The sequence below is a fragment of the Castanea sativa genome, chromosome 1 (assembly GCF_040712315.1).
Source record: "Castanea sativa cultivar Marrone di Chiusa Pesio chromosome 1, ASM4071231v1".
Classification (NCBI taxonomy): Eukaryota; Viridiplantae; Streptophyta; class Magnoliopsida; order Fagales; family Fagaceae; genus Castanea; species Castanea sativa.
Window position 1 is genome coordinate 4,384,169 of NC_134013.1, and position 20,381 is coordinate 4,404,549.

General features: G+C 32.2%; 1 protein-coding gene and 1 long non-coding RNA gene across 2 annotated transcripts; one reads left to right on the plus strand and one right to left on the minus strand.

Moving 5' to 3' along the window:
• The first annotated feature begins 344 nt into the window (after positions 1-344).
• LOC142622467 (triacylglycerol lipase OBL1-like) lies at positions 345-11,362 on the plus strand. Its single transcript, XM_075795932.1, has 5 exons — positions 345-708; positions 1,097-1,290; positions 1,415-1,448; positions 10,152-10,768; positions 10,876-11,362. The coding sequence occupies exons 1-5, from the start codon at positions 405-407 to the stop codon at positions 11,137-11,139; spliced, it is 1,413 nt and encodes a 470-aa protein (XP_075652047.1). The 5' UTR covers positions 345-404; the 3' UTR covers positions 11,140-11,362.
• LOC142622554 (uncharacterized) lies at positions 5,035-7,595 on the minus strand. The gene is made up of 2 exons (XR_012841921.1): positions 6,943-7,595; positions 5,035-5,377 (listed from the first exon to the last, which is right to left on the minus strand). It is a non-coding gene; the product is annotated as an uncharacterized LOC142622554 (long non-coding RNA).
• Positions 11,363-20,381: the final 9,019 nt, after the last annotated feature.

Sequence of the window (20,381 nt, forward strand, 5' to 3'; positions counted from 1 at the left end):
TTATAATTTGGTAGACCCGCCTATGAATCCATTATAAGCTTATAATTTAGTATTAAGAGCTAGCTAGAGTCAAATTTTCAATACCCGAATTGAAGTATACGACAATAAAGTGATTAGCAGGGCCTTAAGGACAACAATTAGTCATTGTTTGTACACGCCACCGTCCAATTGAATTAGTAATTAGCCATTATAAAACACCGACAAGTTAGACTAATTGTTTAATAAATTACAAAGTCATGAGCATAAGTCTCTTACCTTATCTTTTTTCAAAAGTTTTGGAATTGTTGTATAAGGAATTACAGATATAAAGACCGAGTCTCTCTTTGCTAAATTTACGTGGTATTCCCAATTGAGACATTGACATAGCAACTCATCCTTCACCTCCTCCATATTGCTTCTAAGCCATGTCTTGTGAGAAACAAATCTGTGAAAATTATTTTGTGCTGAAGCCAGAAAACGCTAGTTTTTATGATCTCGCTAGCTTTCTCTTCTCCTCTAAATCAGAAACTAGTAAATTCATCGAGTGCTCTGGAGAACTTAAGGGAGATTTTTGGATAAGATGGTACATCTTCAACTCCCTTTTTGTGCAGAAACTCCTCCTTAAGGTGGGAAAACCTATGGTCCAAATAGGGAATGTGTTAGAGCTATGGCTGAATCTTCTTTCAAGCAACGGTGGATCACTCAGGCTCATCACCAATTTCTTTACAGGTTTAGTTTGTGTGAATGTGTCTATGTTTTGTTTCATATGTAGCATGATATTTATAAAGTTCCATATATATAATCCGCATGCATGTATGGCAGTACATATGGGCAAAATTGCTATGCAGTAATTATGCTATTGTGTATGTGTTCTAACTTCTAAATGTTACTAATATCTAATTTATTAGGTACTAATAAGTACTAATATCTTAGATTTCCTAAGTAAATTGAAAACCATGACTGTAATGCAGTGTTACCTTTCTGAAAATTAATTTATTTTATTGCAGTCATGTCTTGAAATTTAGTTGGAGAATCTATTACCCTTTAATTTATTATTTAAACCAAGATATGTTAATTCACATCTTCCAAAAATTGAATGAGTAGGCGGCTTTTGCAGGAAAAATGGTAAGTCCAAATAGGTCATCGGCAAAGTTTAGATCTGTGTTGGCAAATCTTGATCAAAGAGTGGAATTAGACAAAAGGATTAGTTATGGTGACAGAAAATACAACGCTTCACTCTCAATTATGGCTTCCAAATTGTCATACGAAAATGAAGCATTCGTTCAAACCATAATCAAGAATCATTGGAATGTGAGTATCATTGACATGGCAAAAAAATGTTTTGCTTGATTTTGCCCTTGTTATATATAATGGGATGGCTATGTTGATGATGATTAACGTTTCATTTTTTTTTTTTTTTTTCATTTTTGCACAGATGGAATTCTTGGGCTTCAATAACTTTTGGAACGGTAAGCAACATCCTATATGATATTTTTATTTTAAAAAAAATTATATAGTTATGACCTAGATTATAGAAGAATAAGAATGGAAATCTTCTATCTCACAATTTTATCCGTAAAATAAGAAATTTTAAAAAGCTAACATAACTCATAAACAAATAAGCTAATAAACTAAGAGTCCGGTTAATGTATACTCTGAGAGCTATATTAATCATCAATTTTAGGGATTTTTTTTAATGAAAATTTGAAAAAAAAAAAACTGTAAAAAAGTTTAGATTATTTTTTCAATTTTTAGTAATTTTTTTTAAAATTATTTACTAATATTAAGGCATATATTAGTAAAACACATAAAATAATAAGAAAGATAAATTATCTAAATGCGTACATTACTAACTAATTGAGATAATAATTTCTAAAAAAAAAAACTAATTGAAATAATTTGTCAATTAATAATGGACTGCGATTATAATTAATTAAAAGGTCACTTTAAATCAAAGATCCCATATATGAAAAGTATGAATCAAATTACTAATAAGAGAATGTCTTTGATACAAAATCATATGGATTATAGATTCTACATTTGCTTTTATCTGCCCCATGTGAAGTGTGAACCCACATGGAAGTTAAAAAATGGGCTAGGGTAGTAAACCTGTTATGATTGTGTAACTGTGTTATTTGAATAGAGTAAACATTAGGTCCGGAGCTGGCGTAAAACCAGTGTTTTACGCCAGCCAATAAAAAAGTGACACGTAGAAAGTTTTATTAAATTCCTCTGCAGACAGCCAAAAGCTCACACACATCACCTCAGACAAAACAGAAAAACCACTCAGACAAAAGCTCTGCTTCCTCAGCCCTTCACGCCAAACCTCCACCACCGCTACAGCCTGATCGCCGGAGCAAAACGACCAGCCCTCAGACAAAAGCTCAGGCCTTCACCTCCTTCACCTCTGCTTCCTTCACGCCGAACCTCCACCACCGCCACCGCCGAACCAGAACGATTTCGAAGAAAAAAGTTCACGCCGTGCCGTCCTTTGCTTGCCCAAACCTCCATCACACCACACACCGAAGCTCACCGCCACAGAGGTCGCCGGAGCCGGCCGTGAGCCACGATCGAAAGGTTTTTTTTTCATGATTTTCCCTTTTCCCTTTTCCCAATTTGGATTTCGAATTATTTTGGTTTTTCGTTTTCAGGTTTATGGGTTCATTGTGTTTGGGATTTTGGGTTTTGGAATTGGAGTTTAAGGGTTCTGGAATTGGATTTGGATTTCGAATTGTTGATGGGTTTTTCTGGGTTCATGGGTTTCTTTGGAGCCTCATGAATTTTGCTCTATTTGTGTTTGTGTTTGTGTTTGCTCTGTTTCTTTGAATCTATGAACTGGGATAACTTTCTGTGTTCTGAACTATTAGGCTGTGAATTGATGACCTTGCTCAACTGCCTTCTTACTTTTTGGTATATGATATATGCTTCTTGTTTCATTGACCGGGTTCTTTTTAATTTTTATTGTGAACTATTAGGCTGTGTTCTGAACTATTAGGCTCTGATATATGAGTGTCTTTAATTACTATTATTATGATGATGACAATGATGGGGATTTTATAGTTAATTCATGTTAATTTCATGGCCTTGATTAATTTAGGGGCCTTTGTGTTGGTTGGTTGGACTTGGGAGTCTAGGCTAGCAATTAACTGTCTTGTAGTGAGCCACTATAGGGTCATGAATTATACTGTCATTTAACATAGATTAGGCAAAATTTTCTAAGATAACCATTTCTTTAGGCATTGAATAAGAATTGCAGTCTATTTATTTGTTTAGTCTTTGAACAATTTGTCAACTGAATTAGATGTAAACAATGGGTACCATTCTATAGGCCTAAAATTAAATTGGAAATCAATTACTACATGTTGGATTGGAAGTAATATAAAGAATGAAGTTGTTTAAGCATTGTATCTACTAGGTTGTTTATGTTGTCCTGTGGCTCTTCTATGGCAGCTTAATGCTCAAGTCCATGGCTACATTTTCTTGCATGTTAACCAATTGTAAAGCTGGGTCTAAGGGTCCCTTCAATGATAGTCAGAATTATAAGCACTTGCTTTTTTCCTGACCTGGTATCATTCTGTTTTTCATACTACTTCACTATATGAAGGGCAAAGTCGAGTTTGTTACTTATTGTGACATATCCTTGCTGAATTGTTTCCTATATATATTTCTTTCAATTTTTCAATTTGTGTTTCCTTTTTTTTTTTTTTTTTTTTTTAAACCTTGACTTAAAACCTTGATTGAATTGTTTCCTTTTTTTTTTCTTGGATTTGTATTTCTTTCAATTTTGCTTCTTACGGGTGCCTTTCCAACAAGTTTACACAATTGAATTCTCCGCTGTCAACTTCAACCTCTGGGATACAGCTGGTATCATTTATTTGATAGTCATTAAAATATTTTTAGTTTCAAGTATAATTTACTCCTACTTGTAATGTCAATTTTCTCCCTACTTGTAATGTCAATTTGCTCCCACTTGTAATGTCAATTTGCTTTCTATATGTACCAAAGTGCAAATAAGAATGTACTTGGAGCTTTTTTATGTAATAAAGTTTATTGAGTGGAGCTATATGTACCACTTGGAGCTATTTAATAGCTGTTTTATGTACTTGGAGCTATTTGATAGCTGTTTTATGTACTTGGAGCTATATGTACCAATGTCAATTTTCTCCTATTGACAATGATAATTGTAATATTAGCGTAAAATTTTCCAATTAAACTTTAATTTTGTAATAGAACAAGTTTGCCAAATGGGGCAAGTTTAGTATTGTAATAGTACAAATATTTTTTGGTTATATAATGTTTAAATTGTGGTAGATAGACGTAGAACTATCTTCTTTTTTGTATTTTCAACGTAGGGTCCTCTTTTTTGTATATTGAACTATGACAGGTTTTATTCTAGATGAATGTGTTCTCAATTAGAAATTTCTCAAAAGAATTGTGACAAATTTTATTTCAAGATGTATGGTCAATCATATGATCTTTTATGAATTGAATTGTGACAGGTTTTTATTTCAAGTGAATGTATTCTCAATTAGAAACTCTTATAGAAAAAATTGTGACAGGTTTTATTTCAGGTGAATGTATTCTCCATTAGAAACTGTTATAGAAAAAATTGTGACAGGTTTTATTCAGTTGAATGTATTCTTAATTAGAAACTCTTATAGAAAAAATTGTAATAGGTTTTATTTTAGGTAAATGTATTCTCAATTAGAAACTTTTATAGAAAAAATTGTGATAGGTTTTATTTTAGATGTATTTTAGTTCGTATGGTAGAGGAGCATTAGTTGACTTGAATTATTTGAAAATTCATGACTGTTTGTAGAGCCTAAGATGTTATTTTTACTCGTTAAGTTTATAAGCCTTGCAGTAAAGATAAATGTATAGCCCGCCTACAAAATAGCATTAGCTCTACTTGCACAGGACGTCGGTCATCACTCTATTTGAGCAAACAAAAATCAGCTTCCCTTTTTCCTGTACTAGAACTTGAAAAATTGAAATCTAAAATCTTGCATTTGTAACTCTATTTTAAAAACTAGAATAAACTTTATACATAAAATATTTCTCAAAGTAATCCATTTATTTCCAAATCCCAATTCGAAAATTATTCCAATAGTCCTCTATAACTTTTTAACAGCCCAGCCAAGGTAACAAAATTACCTCCAACATACATACATTAATCACACACATGACAAAAGCTTAGAGCAGCTTTTTATTACTATTACTACATAATCAGATGTGAAATTGTCTCAAAGCTTAGAAGAGGCCACGACTGTTTTAGGAACCAATCCAAGACCTTGTTCCAAACCAGGCAGTAATCTTAGCCAAAATGAATATAAATTTCCAAGAGAGAATCTCTAGTCCTTTGCCAAACATTTGCCAGCTGCTTTCGGTCTTTCATATCCTGAGAAATTGAAATGAGAACTTTTAGCCAATTCATTAAATAAAAATTTATGTAAAGTTCTTTTAAAGACACCAATGAACCATATAGCAAATTTAGCATTAGGTGTACTAAAATAGCCAATCATGCATCTAAACAAATTTGCTAAAACATATTTTATCTTCTATTGAGTTCATCATCTTTATTGGAATCTTTTATGGATCAAACACACAATTTTTTTAAAAATCTACCTTATGCAAAGAGCACAAAGAGCACAAGAGACATACACAACAAACAGGACAGCATAAACAAACAGGACATCATATAATAATTAGCAAGAAAGATGTATATATAAAAATCTACCTTATGCAAAGAGCACAAAGCAGTCCAAAAAATTAAAAAGAAAGCAAAAAAGAAGAAAGAAGAAATTAATTACAAATAGGGAGAGAACTAAGGAACAAGGGGATGGAACCATTAGATGCCATGGACTTGAGCATTGAGCTGCCATAGAAGAGCCATACACAACAAATAGGATAGCATAAACAACCTAGTGGTACAATGCTTAAACAACTAATATAGAGACTAAAAATATATAACTTTTCAGTGCTGGATTACTAATTGAACAAGATCCCAAGAAAAGCAAATCCAAAACTTTAAGTCAAGGTTAAAAAAAAAAAAGGGAAACACAAACTGAAAATTAAAGAAACATGAAAAATTGAAAGAAATATATATAGGAAACATTTTACTTACATTCCCTTTCTCTAATATAAATTAGAAGCAATTTTTTTTTCTTTTTATAAACGAAATCAAACAATTCAGAAATCCAATCATACAAGAAGTAACATTCTTTTGAATCTTCAACAAATGGATTAGATAACTACCAACCCAAAAAAATAAAAAAAATAAATTCAGATTCAATTCAGTCAAGCAGAAAATTTTGCCTAATCTATGTTAAATGACAGTATAATTCATGACCCTATAGTGGCTCACTACAAGACAGTTAATTGCTAGCCTAGACTCCCAAGTCCAACCAACCAACACAGAGGCCCCTAAATTAATCAAGCCATGAAATTAACATGAATTAACTATAAAATCCCCATCATTGTCATCATCATAATAATAGTAATTAAACACACTCATATATCAGAGCCTAATAGTTCAGAACACAACCTAATAGTTCAGAACATAGAAACAATAAAAATTAAAAAGAACCCGGTCAATGAAACAAGAAGCATATATCATATACCAAAAAGAAAGAAGGCAGTTGAGCAAGGTCATCAATTCACAGCCTAATAGTTCAAAACACAGAAAGTTATCCCAGTTCATAGATTCAAAGAAATAGAGCAAACACAAACACAAACACAAACAGAGCAAAATTCATGAGGCTCCAAAGAAACCCATGAACCCAGAAAAACCCATCAACAATTCGAAATCCAAATCCAATTCCAGAACCCTTAAACTCCAATTCCAAAACCCAAAATCCCAAACACAATGAACCCATAAACCCAGAAAACAGAAAAATCAAAATAATTCGAAATCCAAATTGGGAAAAGGGAAAAGGGAAAAGGGAAAATCATGAAAAAAAAAACCTTTCGATCGTGGCTCACGGCGGCTCCGGCGACCTCTGTGGCAGTGAGCTTCGGTGTGTGGTGTGATGGAGGTTTGGGCAAGCAAAGGACGGCATGGCGTGAACTTTTTTCTTCGAAATCGTTCTGGTCGGCGGTGGCGGTGGTGGAGGTTCGGCGTGAAGGAAGCAGAGGTGAAGGAGGTGAAGGCCTGAGCCTTTGTCTGAGGGCTGGTCGTTCTGCTCCGGCGATCGGGCTGTAGCTGTGGTGGAGGTTCGGCGTGAAGGGCTGAGGAAGCAGAGCTTTTGTCTAAGTGGTTTTTCTGTTTTGTCTATGGTGATGCGTGTGAGCTTTTGGCTGTCTGCAGAGGAATTTAATAAAACTTTGTACGTGTCACTTTTTTATTGGCTGGCGTAAAACACTGGTTTTACGCCGGCTCCGGACCTAATGTTTACTCATTTGAATATTATGTAATATGTACGTCAATTTTATATAATAGAAGTACCAAGTTACACACTATTTTCTTTCCATAAAAAAATACACGCTATATTCTTATTAGCGTTGGATTCTCCCCTTGAAAGTTCGAATGTACTTTCCTAAGACGCACCTTTCATGAGCATTAATTGAAGATGTCCATTATTGATTGGAAAGAGTCAAAAGTCAAAATATATTTATTATTACCTAGTAATAACTGGTGGTCGTGATTAAAAAATGTCAATTTGTATAATTAATTTATGTGTTTGAATTATTCAGCAAAAAAAAATTTATGTGTTTGAAATTTTTTTTTTTGTGGAAAAACAGCATTCTGATGCATTTGATTACGAAATACTTGCTAAATCAGTTTAGTATGAACACAGGACAGTCGATGGAACATCTCCGATCCATATTACACAATCATATGGATCAATGTTATATTATTACTATATTATAATTCTTACCTAACCCTGATTTGATTGAAACTATTTTACAAATATCTATAACTAAACTTTCCGTCAATGCATAAGGGTAAACCGTTGGCAATATTTTGCTAAACTATTTTAGTTATTGGGATTTTTTTTTGGCTGAGAAACGATTAGGATTAAAATATGAAGTATTAAATGTTGATATGAATGCATATGGTAGTACCATAATAATAGTTCCCTTAGATGAACAATGTACTGGCTTGTTTTTAATTATGAAAATATGGTATAAAAGCATTTAATTACTAAGAATTACTTCTTCTTTTTTTGAAAGGATAATTATAGAGAATTACGAAGGTCCCCTTTGGCTGCAAAAGCATGAAACAAATAATAGGGGGAAAAAATCTCAAAACGATTAACCACTCAACTAGTTGAACAAAGGTCTCTTAGCTAGCTTAATAGATAGAGTCTTCGACTTAGATGACAATATTTGATAATATATGTAAACATAATATGACATGACATGAGTTTAAACATATTAGTATTTATTACAAATTGATTCATGTCAAAGTGAATCGACCTATTGAAAATTTTAAGAAGTTTTTAAACACACATATTGTGCATGTAATGTGAGCATGAGGCAACTCGCAAGTTGTCATTATCACCAATAGTCCCACCCTTTTGTTCTTATGTGTCAAGGTAGGGAAAGATTTAAGACAAATTTAGGTTTAATTGGCGAGTTTGACCCTCTTACCAGTTCATGACACTAGGCAGATCAAACTTAAGTTTTCAGCCTAATGGCATGCTTTCCTTTCTTTTCTAAATCTTTGATTGTTTTTTATGTCATTTTTCTGTAGAAGCAATAGGAGTGTCTCCCTCTTATATGTGTTGATGAATCTTTTATTTTTAAAAAGAGAAGATGGAGCTTGCTTGTATTAGTGGGTTTATTGTGCTTTTTAGCATAGGATAATAGGGCTTTAATCTTTATAGGTTATTGGTCCATGCACTATTCTTGGTCCGTGCTAAATGGGGGACTTTAGTTACAAAATTATTATCAAATATGTGTTCATACGTTACTTTTAATAAGTTATTATGTAGTTGGTTTTTTTTTTTTAAAGTAATGTAGTTTAATATAGCCTATTTTCCTTATACAAAAGTTATGGGTCATTTGGATGGAGGGGGAGTGGAGGGGAGTAAAGTAAAGTAGAGTTGACTAAAAATAAGCTAATTTTAAGCTAAATCTACTCTATTATACTCTATTCCCCTTCTCACTTAATCCAAATGTACCATTAATGTTTTTAAAAATTGTATCTACCACAAATGCATATTCCTAGGCTTTAGGGCATTAAATGAATGTTGCACCAATCAAATGAAACATTGTCTTGCACCAATTTTGTCGCGGTTCCCATGATTCTGCCAAACTCATATGTGCAATATTTCATGAGCATCAATGTGATAGTGATGGCCTTCTAGGTTTCTAACCTCAGCTCTTTTGCTCTTTGTTTTGTCATACAATCATTTGGGCTTGGATAATTTGTTGTCTATCGGCCCATGTCATCTGTTTAACACCAATCTCTGAGGAGCAGGGGCAAAAGGCCCACATTACTAGTTAGTGACTCGGGCCATGGCCCAATATGGGCTACAGCAGCTAATTTTAATTTTAAAATAGTTGTACTCAAAACTTGATACACTTCAATATTCTTTTGTTTATTTATTTATTTTTATATTTTAATTTTAAAATTTATAATTTATAATTATTTGTTGTTTATTGTCAGGCCAATGCTTTCTTAAAATCATAAGATTTTAAAAATCAAAAGGTTCCTCACGTTGGGGCTTTGATTTAACTAAACAACATAGTGTCATTTGTCTCTAGAGAGGTGGTATAACTAAACAATTGTGTGGGATAGAAGTTATATATTTTCATCTTCATTGCTCAAATATAAATTCCTCAAATTGGCTAAATCTCTTCATAAAAAGTGTACATTTTACTTGCACATAGTTCACGTGTTAATGCACGTAGTTACAGTGCAATTATCGATGATAAATTGTTTAAGATAAATTTATTTAGAAGGGTGATTTAATTTAGTCCTTATATTAGTATTAGGATTTGGATGCAGTCAAAATAGTTATGAAAATAGCAACACTTTGTACTGTCCCCCCATGCTAACTGTAGGACTTAAATTTGAAATTGAGTCTCAATTTTTACTTTTGTGACAATTTATTTCCAAGTTTTGTGAAAGATTATTATGTTCTTTGCCTGCAATTTTAGTATTTTACATTTTTCTTTTTTTGGCCAACTAGAAATAAAAAATGTTCTAATCCAATGTTTGGCAGATTACTTGGAGGACGCTGCAACTCAAGCCATTATGTTCCAAGATACAAGGGTTGACCCTAACCTAATAGTGGTTGCATTTAGGGGCACCGAGCCATTCGACCCAAAAGGATGGAGAACAGATGTGGATCTCTCGTGGTATGAATTTGATGGGGTGGGTAAGACTCATAGTGGCTTTATGAAAGCTCTTGGTCTTCAAAAGAACAAAGGATGGCCCAAAGAAATAGAACAAGGAATTAACCAAAAGAAATATGCTTATTATGAAATCAGACAAAGGTTGAGAGAGTTATTGCAAACAAATGAGAATGCAAAATTTATATTAACAGGACACAGCTTGGGTGCGGCATTGGCAATTTTGTTTCTAACTGTGCTAGCAAAACATGAAGAGGAATTGTTGATGCGTAAGTTGGAGGGAGTGTACATATTTGGGCAACCAAGGGTTGGAGACAAACAGTTAGGGCATTATATGGAGAAGAAGTTGAAGCAATATAATGTGAGATATTTAAGGTTTGTTTACTGCAATGACATAGTGCCTAGGGTCCCTTATGATGATGATGATAATGACTTTTTTACTCACTTTGGACCTTGCCTCTACTACAATAGTTTCTATGAAGGAAAGGTCAGTCCTCTCTCTCTCTCTCTCTCTCTCTCTCTCTCTCTCTTTAAGCGTGTATATTTTTAGATTCGGTTCAATGAGGTTAAACTATGCATCTTGTTGGAGTGCAGATTTTGAAGGACGAGCCAAATAAGAACTACTTCTCAGGGACATGGGCCATTTTCAAATTCATGAATGCAGTTTGGGAGCTGATTCGGAGTTTCATTATCCCATATACAAGGGGTCAGGAGTACAAAGAAAGTTGGTTAATGAAAATTATGAGGATTTTTGGATTGGTATTTCCAGGATTAGCAGAACATTCACCTCCAGATTATGTTAATGTTACTCGATTGGGATCGTTACCTCTAGGCCTACAAGATTCTAAGGTTAATTGACCTACACAAATTCAAAACCGAAACCGTAGATTAACATTTCCTCTAGACTGTCAAGAGAATAGAGATTCAAAGAATTGAGTAGTGAAATAAATTTCAGTAAAAGTACTGAAATATGTTGTTTGGTACTTTGGTGTGAAATTAAGCTTTGAGAATTTTGTTCCCAGTTCCAACAAAACACTTGTAATCTTATAACCAGTAAGGATAACAACATTCTATTCCACTTCATCTAAATTTAGAAAGAATATAGTATGCCTTCATCAAAGTAATACCAAACCATTCAAAATTAAAGCAGCTTCTTCGTATCAATTTTTAGATACCACATTAATTGCAGGAAAGTCATATGTCTCATTTCTCTAGTGGCATACTAATACTTCAAAAACAATTGATTACTATATTAAAATAGCACATTATGTCTTAAACAAAACTACTGCATCTTAGATAGAAGACAAAACGGTAAACAAAGTACACTACAAGTTGTCAAGTTATATTTCCCACAATATTACCAATTGGAAGAATTTCAAAAATTAACAAATCAATCAAAATAATGCACAGAGTGCACATCCTAGTCACTTTCAAGTTTTGATAAAAACTAGAGCTTAATTAGATGAGTTGTCTCCACGTGTACGACAAATTGCCATGGTGAAAAAAACATTCCCAAAAAGAAAAAGAAAAAGAAAAATCTAAAGATTAATTTACATACACGCATGCATTATTGACTATTGAATCCCCAAGATTGTATTTACTGGGGTCTCACACCCTGTTGAAAACCTTGATAGGGGAACCAGTGCTTCAGACTACCCTAAAAAACAACGCTTTGCTCTCAATTACGGCTTCCAAATTGTTGTACGAAAATAAAGCATTCGCTAAAACCATAATCAATGATCATTGGAATGTAAGTATCATTAACATGGCAAAACAAATTTTTGTTTGATTTTGCCCTTGTTATATATGATGGCTATGATGATGATTAACGTTTTTATTTTCCTTTTTGCATAGATGAAATTCTTGGGCTTCGACAAAATAGGTTTTTTTTAATACAAGCTAAAAAGTACTATAGCGGCAATTTCAAAAGCACCGCTATAGGCCTTTTTAGCCTATAGTATTATTATTATTATGGTGCTTTTGAAACCTCTGCAATAGTCCATATTTAAAAAGGGCTTATAGCGACACTTTTGAAACCACTGTTATAGGCTAATTTAAAAAGGCCGATAGCGGCACTTTTAAAACCACCGCTATAGGCTATATTAAAAAAAGACCTATCTCGGTGCTTTTAAACCGCTACTATAACCTCTGTTTAAAAAAAATAAAAACCCTATAACAACGGTTTAAAAAACACTGGGATAGGGTTTCAAAATCGTCGGGACCTATACTAGCAGTTTTGAAAGTGCCGGTGTAGGTCAAGCAAACCTATTGCCACACTCGTTACGCAACACTACAAAGCATCGGGAAAAAAAGCGCTGAGATAGGCCTTTTTAGTCTATACTAGCGTTTTTTGGGACTATCTCGGTGGTTTAAAAACATTGGAATAGCCTCGGTTTTTTGTAGTGTTGAAGCAAAGATAAGTTAGAAATGTTTGAGAACACTATATGATATATAATTTTGATGCAATAAATTATATCCTGCAATATAATTTATAAAAGCATAGTAAAAGTTCATTTTCCTTTTGCTCCACGATACTAATTGCCGCATGCAGTTTTGGTGTTGGCGTGTGAATATATTCCCTTATCTCATCCTCCTTTCCCTACATATATGTGTGTCTGTGTGTGTGTTTCTCAAAAAAAAAAAAAAAAATTTTCTTCTTTTCTCTTTAGTGATAAATTATGTCTTGCATTAAAAATAATAATACTTATTACAAACGCGTTAGATTACCTCCCGAGAGTAATAACTGTGTACACTCTTAATTTTTTTTTTTTTAAGAATAATATAAAATTATACATTTTATTCAGTTTTGTTGCCCTTTTGTACAACTTGAACAACAACAAACGTAAGAATATAGTACAGACATTTTTACTCACACTAGCTAAAAAATAAAGACCACTTACTACTACACCATACCAAACTATAACAAATTTGGACTCAACAACTCACTAAGAATTGTGGAGTATACAAATAATTTTATTATATCAACCTTATAAATTGACATATCAGAAATCATAAAATAATAATTAAAATATGGACAAAGTTTAGCTACAAAATTGTTTGTAGTTTAAGACTACAACCTTACTCAATATCTTTTTATTGGAGGGGAATTTTGACAAATTCACCATTAGATTATATCTTCTTCTTATGTTCTCTATACTTGCAAAATTTCTATAAAATTAAAGATCAATAGTTATGTCATCAATAAATTATTTAAATTGTAAATTTTTGTAGTTTAAAATTATGTATAAAATATAAGCTTATAGATCATATAGTAAATAATATTCAATTAACACAAAATTTAACATGTGTATTGAAAGCGTAAAGAACATGTAATTCCAAAGTCAGATTTTCAAAATATAAAGTAATTTTTTTTTTGGAGTAAAGTTGTAGTCTTAGGTTACAACTATGGACAGAGTTATCATTAGATTGGGGGAGGCAAAGGCCTCCCCAATTTTTTTTTAAAAATATTTTTATATGTATGTGTATCAATTTTAGCAATTTTGTTCTATAAAATTATATATTTTTTTCCTTAAACAATATCATTGATTCTTTTAAGAGTAATACTATACTTACAAACTTTTTTATAAACTGTTTTGGTAGCAAATTCTTATTGGTTCACATATGGGTCCATTACTCACATCATTTTTTTACTTACCAATAACCATTTATCATGTCCGTAATTTATAAAAAAGTTTGAAGCTCTACCATTTTCCTCATTTTAGTGACCATAAAAAATTTATAAATCTAAAATTCAAAACAAAAATATACAAGCCCCAAAAAATAGCTCAACAACAAAAATTACCAATAGTAAAACTAAAAAATTAAACTCAATTAACCAATTTTATCCAAAATAAACAACCTAGCCATTTAAAAAAGTCTAAACAAAAATAATTTTGTTCTTACCCATTAAAAAAAAATATATCAGCAACTAAGTAGTAGTTGTATTAGAGGTTAAAACCGCCGCACGCAACTAATAGTAAAGCTGCACTCCTAACTCAAAGTTCTGACTCCTTCTCTGGTTACAACCAATTTTGTAGCTAAACTTTGTCTTCAAAATATTTATTTCTTATATTTTGAATGGGTAAGAATCACATAAATATCATCAATTTATAAGCCTTTTGTTATAAATTTTTTAATCATTTTTAAAAATTTGAGCTAAAATAGATGAGCTCCTTGACAATTTCAAATATGGAGATGGGCTAAAATAGGTAACAGATTCTAAATATTTCCACTATAACCCTTGAATATTTTAGATTGCGGTCGTGGACATCAATTCACAGACTACGATCTAGGACATCAATTCACAAAATCAACAAATATATGCTGACGGTGTTGGCTAAAATTTCAATAAAAATATTATATAAATAATACAGAAAATGTTATGTTCATAACATTTTCACAACAAATATTAAGTGACAATTATTATTGGTTATTACTAATGGGCAAAAAAGTAATTTTGGTGGTGGATTCAAATTAGAACTAGTAACAACTTATAGTAGTTTTTCAATGATTAAATTTTCAAAATATATAGTAGTTTTTTATTTTATTAAGTAAGGTTGTAGTCTAAAGCTACAAGCCTACAACCAATTTTGTAGCTAAACTTTGCCCTTAAAATATTTATTTCTTATATTTTGAATGGGTAAGAATCACATAAATCTCATCAATTTATAAGCATTTAAAAAAAAATTGAACTAAGATAGATGAGCTCCTTGAAAATTTCAAATTCTTTATGGAGATGGATAGGTAATAGATTCTAAATATTTCCACTGTATCCCTTGGATATTTTAGACTACGGTCTTGGACATCAATCCACAAAATCAACAAATAGTTGCTGATGGTGTCAGCTAAAATTTCAATAAATATATTATATAAATAATACAAGAAATGTTATGTTCATAACATTTACACAACAAATATTAAGTGATAGACTATTATTGGTTGTTACTAATAGATAAAAAAGTAATTTGAATGTTGGATTCAAATTAGAACTTTTAATTGTGTGTTTCAGTTAGCTCAACTGGTAAAGTCTCTGATGGTTGTATAAGAGGTTTGGGGTTCAATGACAATCCCTGCCTACACCAAAAACTGATTAGTATCTTGGTCTGAAAATAAAGAGCTATTATCAGGAGCGGACGCCACATGTTGAAATTCTTTAAAAAAAAAAAATTAGAGCCTAAAACAACTTATGATTTAGAATTTATTGTAAAAGTATTGTGAACGTACATCGTAATATTTGTGTACAAGTAGGCATTGAAGCTTCTCTTAAAGGCCCAGCAACCTGGTTTTTCCATTACTGAGAATTCTGCACCTCCCGGATCATCACGTTGACAATCGTCCTTCAAATTTTAGAGAGTAATAGTATGAGTACAAAAGTAGGAAATGTCATTAATAATATATTTAGTATTAGCTTTTAAAGGTTCAAACCTGAATCGTAAATAGTAGTACTACATTTTGTACAATTAATAACAGTTTGCATGTGAACATCATCAGGACTTTAATCATGTGATGTATGTTCTTGTTTTTGCATATGGTGTAGGATATATCTTCCATTAAATATTGGTTTCGAACTCAAATCACCTACTATGATATAATAATTAACAATTGTTGTAAAATTTTAACTAGTAAAATATAAGATGACTTAAATTCAATAACGTTACCAAATCAAACAGTTCTGAAACTCCAACAATTCCACATGAGACTTGGAACCCAGATGGTCTTCCTTATCATGGCTGGATAAGCAATGACTAAGAGGTGAATCTAGTGCGACTAACACCAGCTCCTTTGCCGGAAAAATAGCAAAGTTGCTCAAAGAGCTAGATGGTCAGAGAAAGTGCAATACAAGGTGGGGATGTGAGGTTTCTCTTAATGTTTTATCTGTCTTTATGATATATATGAAGGTTGAAAAAACATCAATTGAGGGATTTTAATGCAATCAGCTTGTGCTTAGCAAAAAACTGAAACTACCATTTTGTTTAAGTAAAAGAGCGTGCATCTACTGCAAGCCAGAGAGATTAGCAAAGTTGCTTGATGACAGGATGACGGGTGAGATTAGCAAAGTTGCTTGATGACAAGATGACTAGTGAGAATAGCAAAGTTGCTTAAGAGCTAGTACATTGGAAGAGAGAGCGGAATATCTCTATCTTTAAATTCTATGTAGTATATACTCCCGATTCCTATTCTTCATAGTTCTATTGGAGTAACTATACCGTGAAAATCCTTAAAAATTCTATCCATCAATTTTGAAATAAATTGATTATAGTTTTTAAATATCTTAAATAAATATCAAAATGGTAATAGTCAAAGTTTGTTTAGATATTACTGTCACGTAGTAAAATCCAAATATCAAATCTAGTAATTTCAAAATAGATAGATGTGACTTAGAACTTTACTGTAGAATACAAGAGTTACCCTAAAACTCTCTAAAAGACCTTAATTAATCCATATATTTATGTGAAGGGAAGCCAAGCATCCCCTTTTATGCAATGTTTCCCTCCGTGTTTGAGGGGCCATCCAACATAACTAATCTAATTCAATCTAGAAGATTTAAAACGAAGTTTAAAATGTTAATGACCAATCTTAAGAAGAAATGGAAAAAAAAGAAAACAAGAAAAGTCAAGCAAGCTACTATTAGAAACCCCGTGTGCAAACCTCCCCATGGGATACATCTCCCTTATGGCCTGTTTGAAAGTTTAGAGAGGGAGGAAAGTAGAGGAGAGGGGAGGAAAGTAGAGGGAAATTGTTATTTTCCACCTTATTTGGATGTTTTTAAAATTAATTAAGGGGAGTGGAGTAATTAGCCATTTCTCTTGTTTAGATGTTTTAAAAATTATGATGAAAATGAGAGGAAATGATTAAATATTTTTAAATAGACAAATTTACCTCTATTTAAAAATGGACTTGCAACATTGGACTATGATTAATTTTATTAATATAGTAAGGGTAAGTTAGGTAATTCATTTGGTCAATAATTTATGTACTCTACTCTCTCTCTAAATTTTTCTAATTTGGGAGAATTAAAAATGAGGGGTTAGAAGTAGTTAAAACCCCTCCAAATCTCTCTCCCCTCCTTCCTTAAAAAACTTCCAAACAAGGTAATTTAATTACTCTCCCTCCCTCCCTCTACTCTACTCCCCCTCCTTTATCTAACATCCAAACAGAGCATTAGGATCCCAACATGAAGGTTTTCTTATATCAGTGTGAGCCCCCTTTGTCATGTTTTTACATGACATGAATCCTTCCACCCCTAAATTAAACTTTATCCCTTCAGAAAAATTTGTTGTGTATATAATATATGCTTATATCATGTCGAGAAAATATAGAATTTGAGTATAATTCAAATCTTTATTTAAGTTAGTAGAATTCAACAGTCCACCAATAAAACAGTAAGCTTTCCAAGAATATTATAACTCAACTAGTTGGTGCATCTTGATGTTTTCAAAAGAGACATTTGTAGTTCAAATTCTCCCACGGACCCACCCCCAATTATTAAATCATCAACAACAAAAAAATAATTATGAGCTTTAAGTTTTTGAAGTAGATTTTTGAGCAATTAGGGAAAATATCATAAGTATTTCCTTGAAAAGAATCAATATGATTTTATAAGAGATGGCATTTAAAAAATTTGTATTAGGTATATGTTCTATAAACTACGAGAAATTATTAAGTCCACTTGGAGGACAGCTTATGTGGTCCTCCTTGATAAAAATGGCAATGGGGCGGGGCGAATCCGAAGGATGGGGTCTTTGCCCCCGCCCTGCAAGATTTTTTCTTGCCCTATCCCTGCCTCTTATAGCCCCGCAAAGCCCTGCCCCACCCCACCCCCATAAAACTCTACTTTTTCATTAATAAAAAAATACTTGAAATTACAACTAAATTTATCCCATCCCATCAAATCAAATCAATTTTTGAAAAAAATTGAATAATATATCCAAGTGTTTAACAAGACAATCATTATAAAAAAAAAATCTCATAATATAACACATGACAATATAAAGGCAAAAAACCATATTAGGCAAAATAAAATAAGCTAATATTAATATGTTTGTTTAAATAGTAGGGTTTTACAGTATGAAAAAATTACAATTATAACCCCTAGCAACGCAGGGTAGGGCGGGGACGGGAAAGGGCGGGGACGGGAAAGGGCGGGGTGGGTCTAAAAGTCTAAACCCATTCTCGTCCCGCCCCGTGCTGCGGGGCTAAACTCTTGCCCCATCTCCGCCCCACTACCTTTGCGGGGCAGGGAAAACCCACGCAGGGCGAAGCGGGGAGGGACAGGTTAAGCAGGGCAGGGAAAAATTGTCATCCCTACTCCCTGACCTCTCAACTAATAAAATACTGTTATTTATGCGTAAATGCGACATCATTTAAGAATTTTTATTTTTTATTCTTTACGCTAATTGTAGTTCTTACGTACATTTTCATGTATAATATCATCTCATTTGGTCAGAAAGCACTCACATAAATAGTTCCCCCGGTTTAAATAATAATTTCTTGTAAAATACCTAATAATTAATCAGAATATATTGCTCTAGATTTAGTAATGAAATATTTCAAACAGTATAGACTGATTTGGAACGTACATATATTGAACTGTATGGAAAAACAAAAGAAGTAAATGCTAAAAACAAAACCAAAAACAAAAAACGACAATGAAATATATTGGTTGTTTGGGTTAGATTTTGTGGGCCATTCAGAAGAAGCACACAATTAATCTATTGGGCCAATATTCTTTCTTCCTTTGTCCCTTACGATAGGTGGGATGTATTATGTATGCTTGTAGTGGCCCCAGTTTCAATAATACTTATTTTGTTTTCTAACCCAAAAATTAAAAAAATAAATAAAGAAAAAAAAGGAGGAGATATATTTTTATTTTGTCTACCAACCCAATCATTTTCTAAAACTTCTTATGCAAATTTTTATGATTATATTTCTAAAAGAGTGACTATTGAAGAATGATTATATTTTTTTTCATCTGTCAATTATTAATGACATTAATTTAATTTCTCAATTTTTAAAATCGAGTCAATTTTATCATTAAACCTCCAAATCGTTTAAATTTTAATGGCATTGAAAATTGTAATTGACTTTTTTTTTTTTGAGGAACAAAATTGTAATTGACTTTTTTTTGAGAAGGAAATTGTAATTGACTTGATTTCAATTTTTTATTCTTTATAATAAGTTAATGACCTTTTAAGGTATGCTCCAATTTAAAAAAATAATGTGTTAAAATTTAAATAGAGAGAAGATATAAAGATAATATTTAAGATTTATTAAAAGTTTAGTAGACAAATTGACTTAATTATTAGTTACTGAACTTTATTGACACAATTTAATATTACCAAAAATATATAAATCTTTCACCAATTATATAAGGTGTGCAAATATAATGATATCTAACAAGTGACGCTATAAAATTCAATGACAAGCTTTTTTTTTTTTTTTTTCCCCCTTCATTGACAAGCAATCTGTTGGAGCAGATACACATAAAAGGCATAATTATCTAGAAGGCAGGCCATGTTCTTTTCCACTATGATCAGTGGACCATGTTTTTTCTTTTTGCATCTTTTTTATGCGTAACTTTTTTAGGGCCACTACGAGTTTCTGAGTGATTGCCCTTGTCTCACATGAGAGTAAAATCCCATCCATGTTCAATTGGGTCCGACCAACAGTAGTGATGGTCCAAGAGATGAGATCTGTGGGTTTAAATTTATGAGTTGGGCCTTTGAGAAATTTAATTTTAGGTTTTTTTTTTTTTGTAAAAACAATGAACATTATATATTGAAGATATTGTGAATTCATTATGTAACCTTAAAAAAGAAAAAGGAAGAAGAAGGTAACTGTACTCTTGGGCTTGGGTTTGGCTTAAGGTACATTTTACAAGAAGTTGGAATCGTCCATTGCCTAGGCTTGGGCCTAGAGGTAATTGTACATTTTGGTATAATTTATTGCGGACCTAAGAAGAGCCCAATTTATTGGAGCTTCATTTATATTGACTTGGAATTAGGAAAATTGACTAAAGCAAATTTTGAAAAATAAGTTAAAATATAATGGCCAAGGAAAATAAAATGGAGAATTCATGTATGTAAACTATTTTTTTTAAT

Coding starts and splice junctions, on each gene's coding strand:
- LOC142622467 (XM_075795932.1), top strand. CDS start 405: ATGTCTTGTGAGAAACAAATCTGTGAAAATTATTTTGTGCTGAAGCCA. Junction 709..1,096: donor CATCACCAATTTCTTTACAG/GTTTAGTTTGTG, acceptor CGGCTTTTGCAG/GAAAAATGGTAAGTCCAAAT. Junction 10,769..10,875: donor ATAGTTTCTATGAAGGAAAG/GTCAGTCCTCTC, acceptor GTTGGAGTGCAG/ATTTTGAAGGACGAGCCAAA.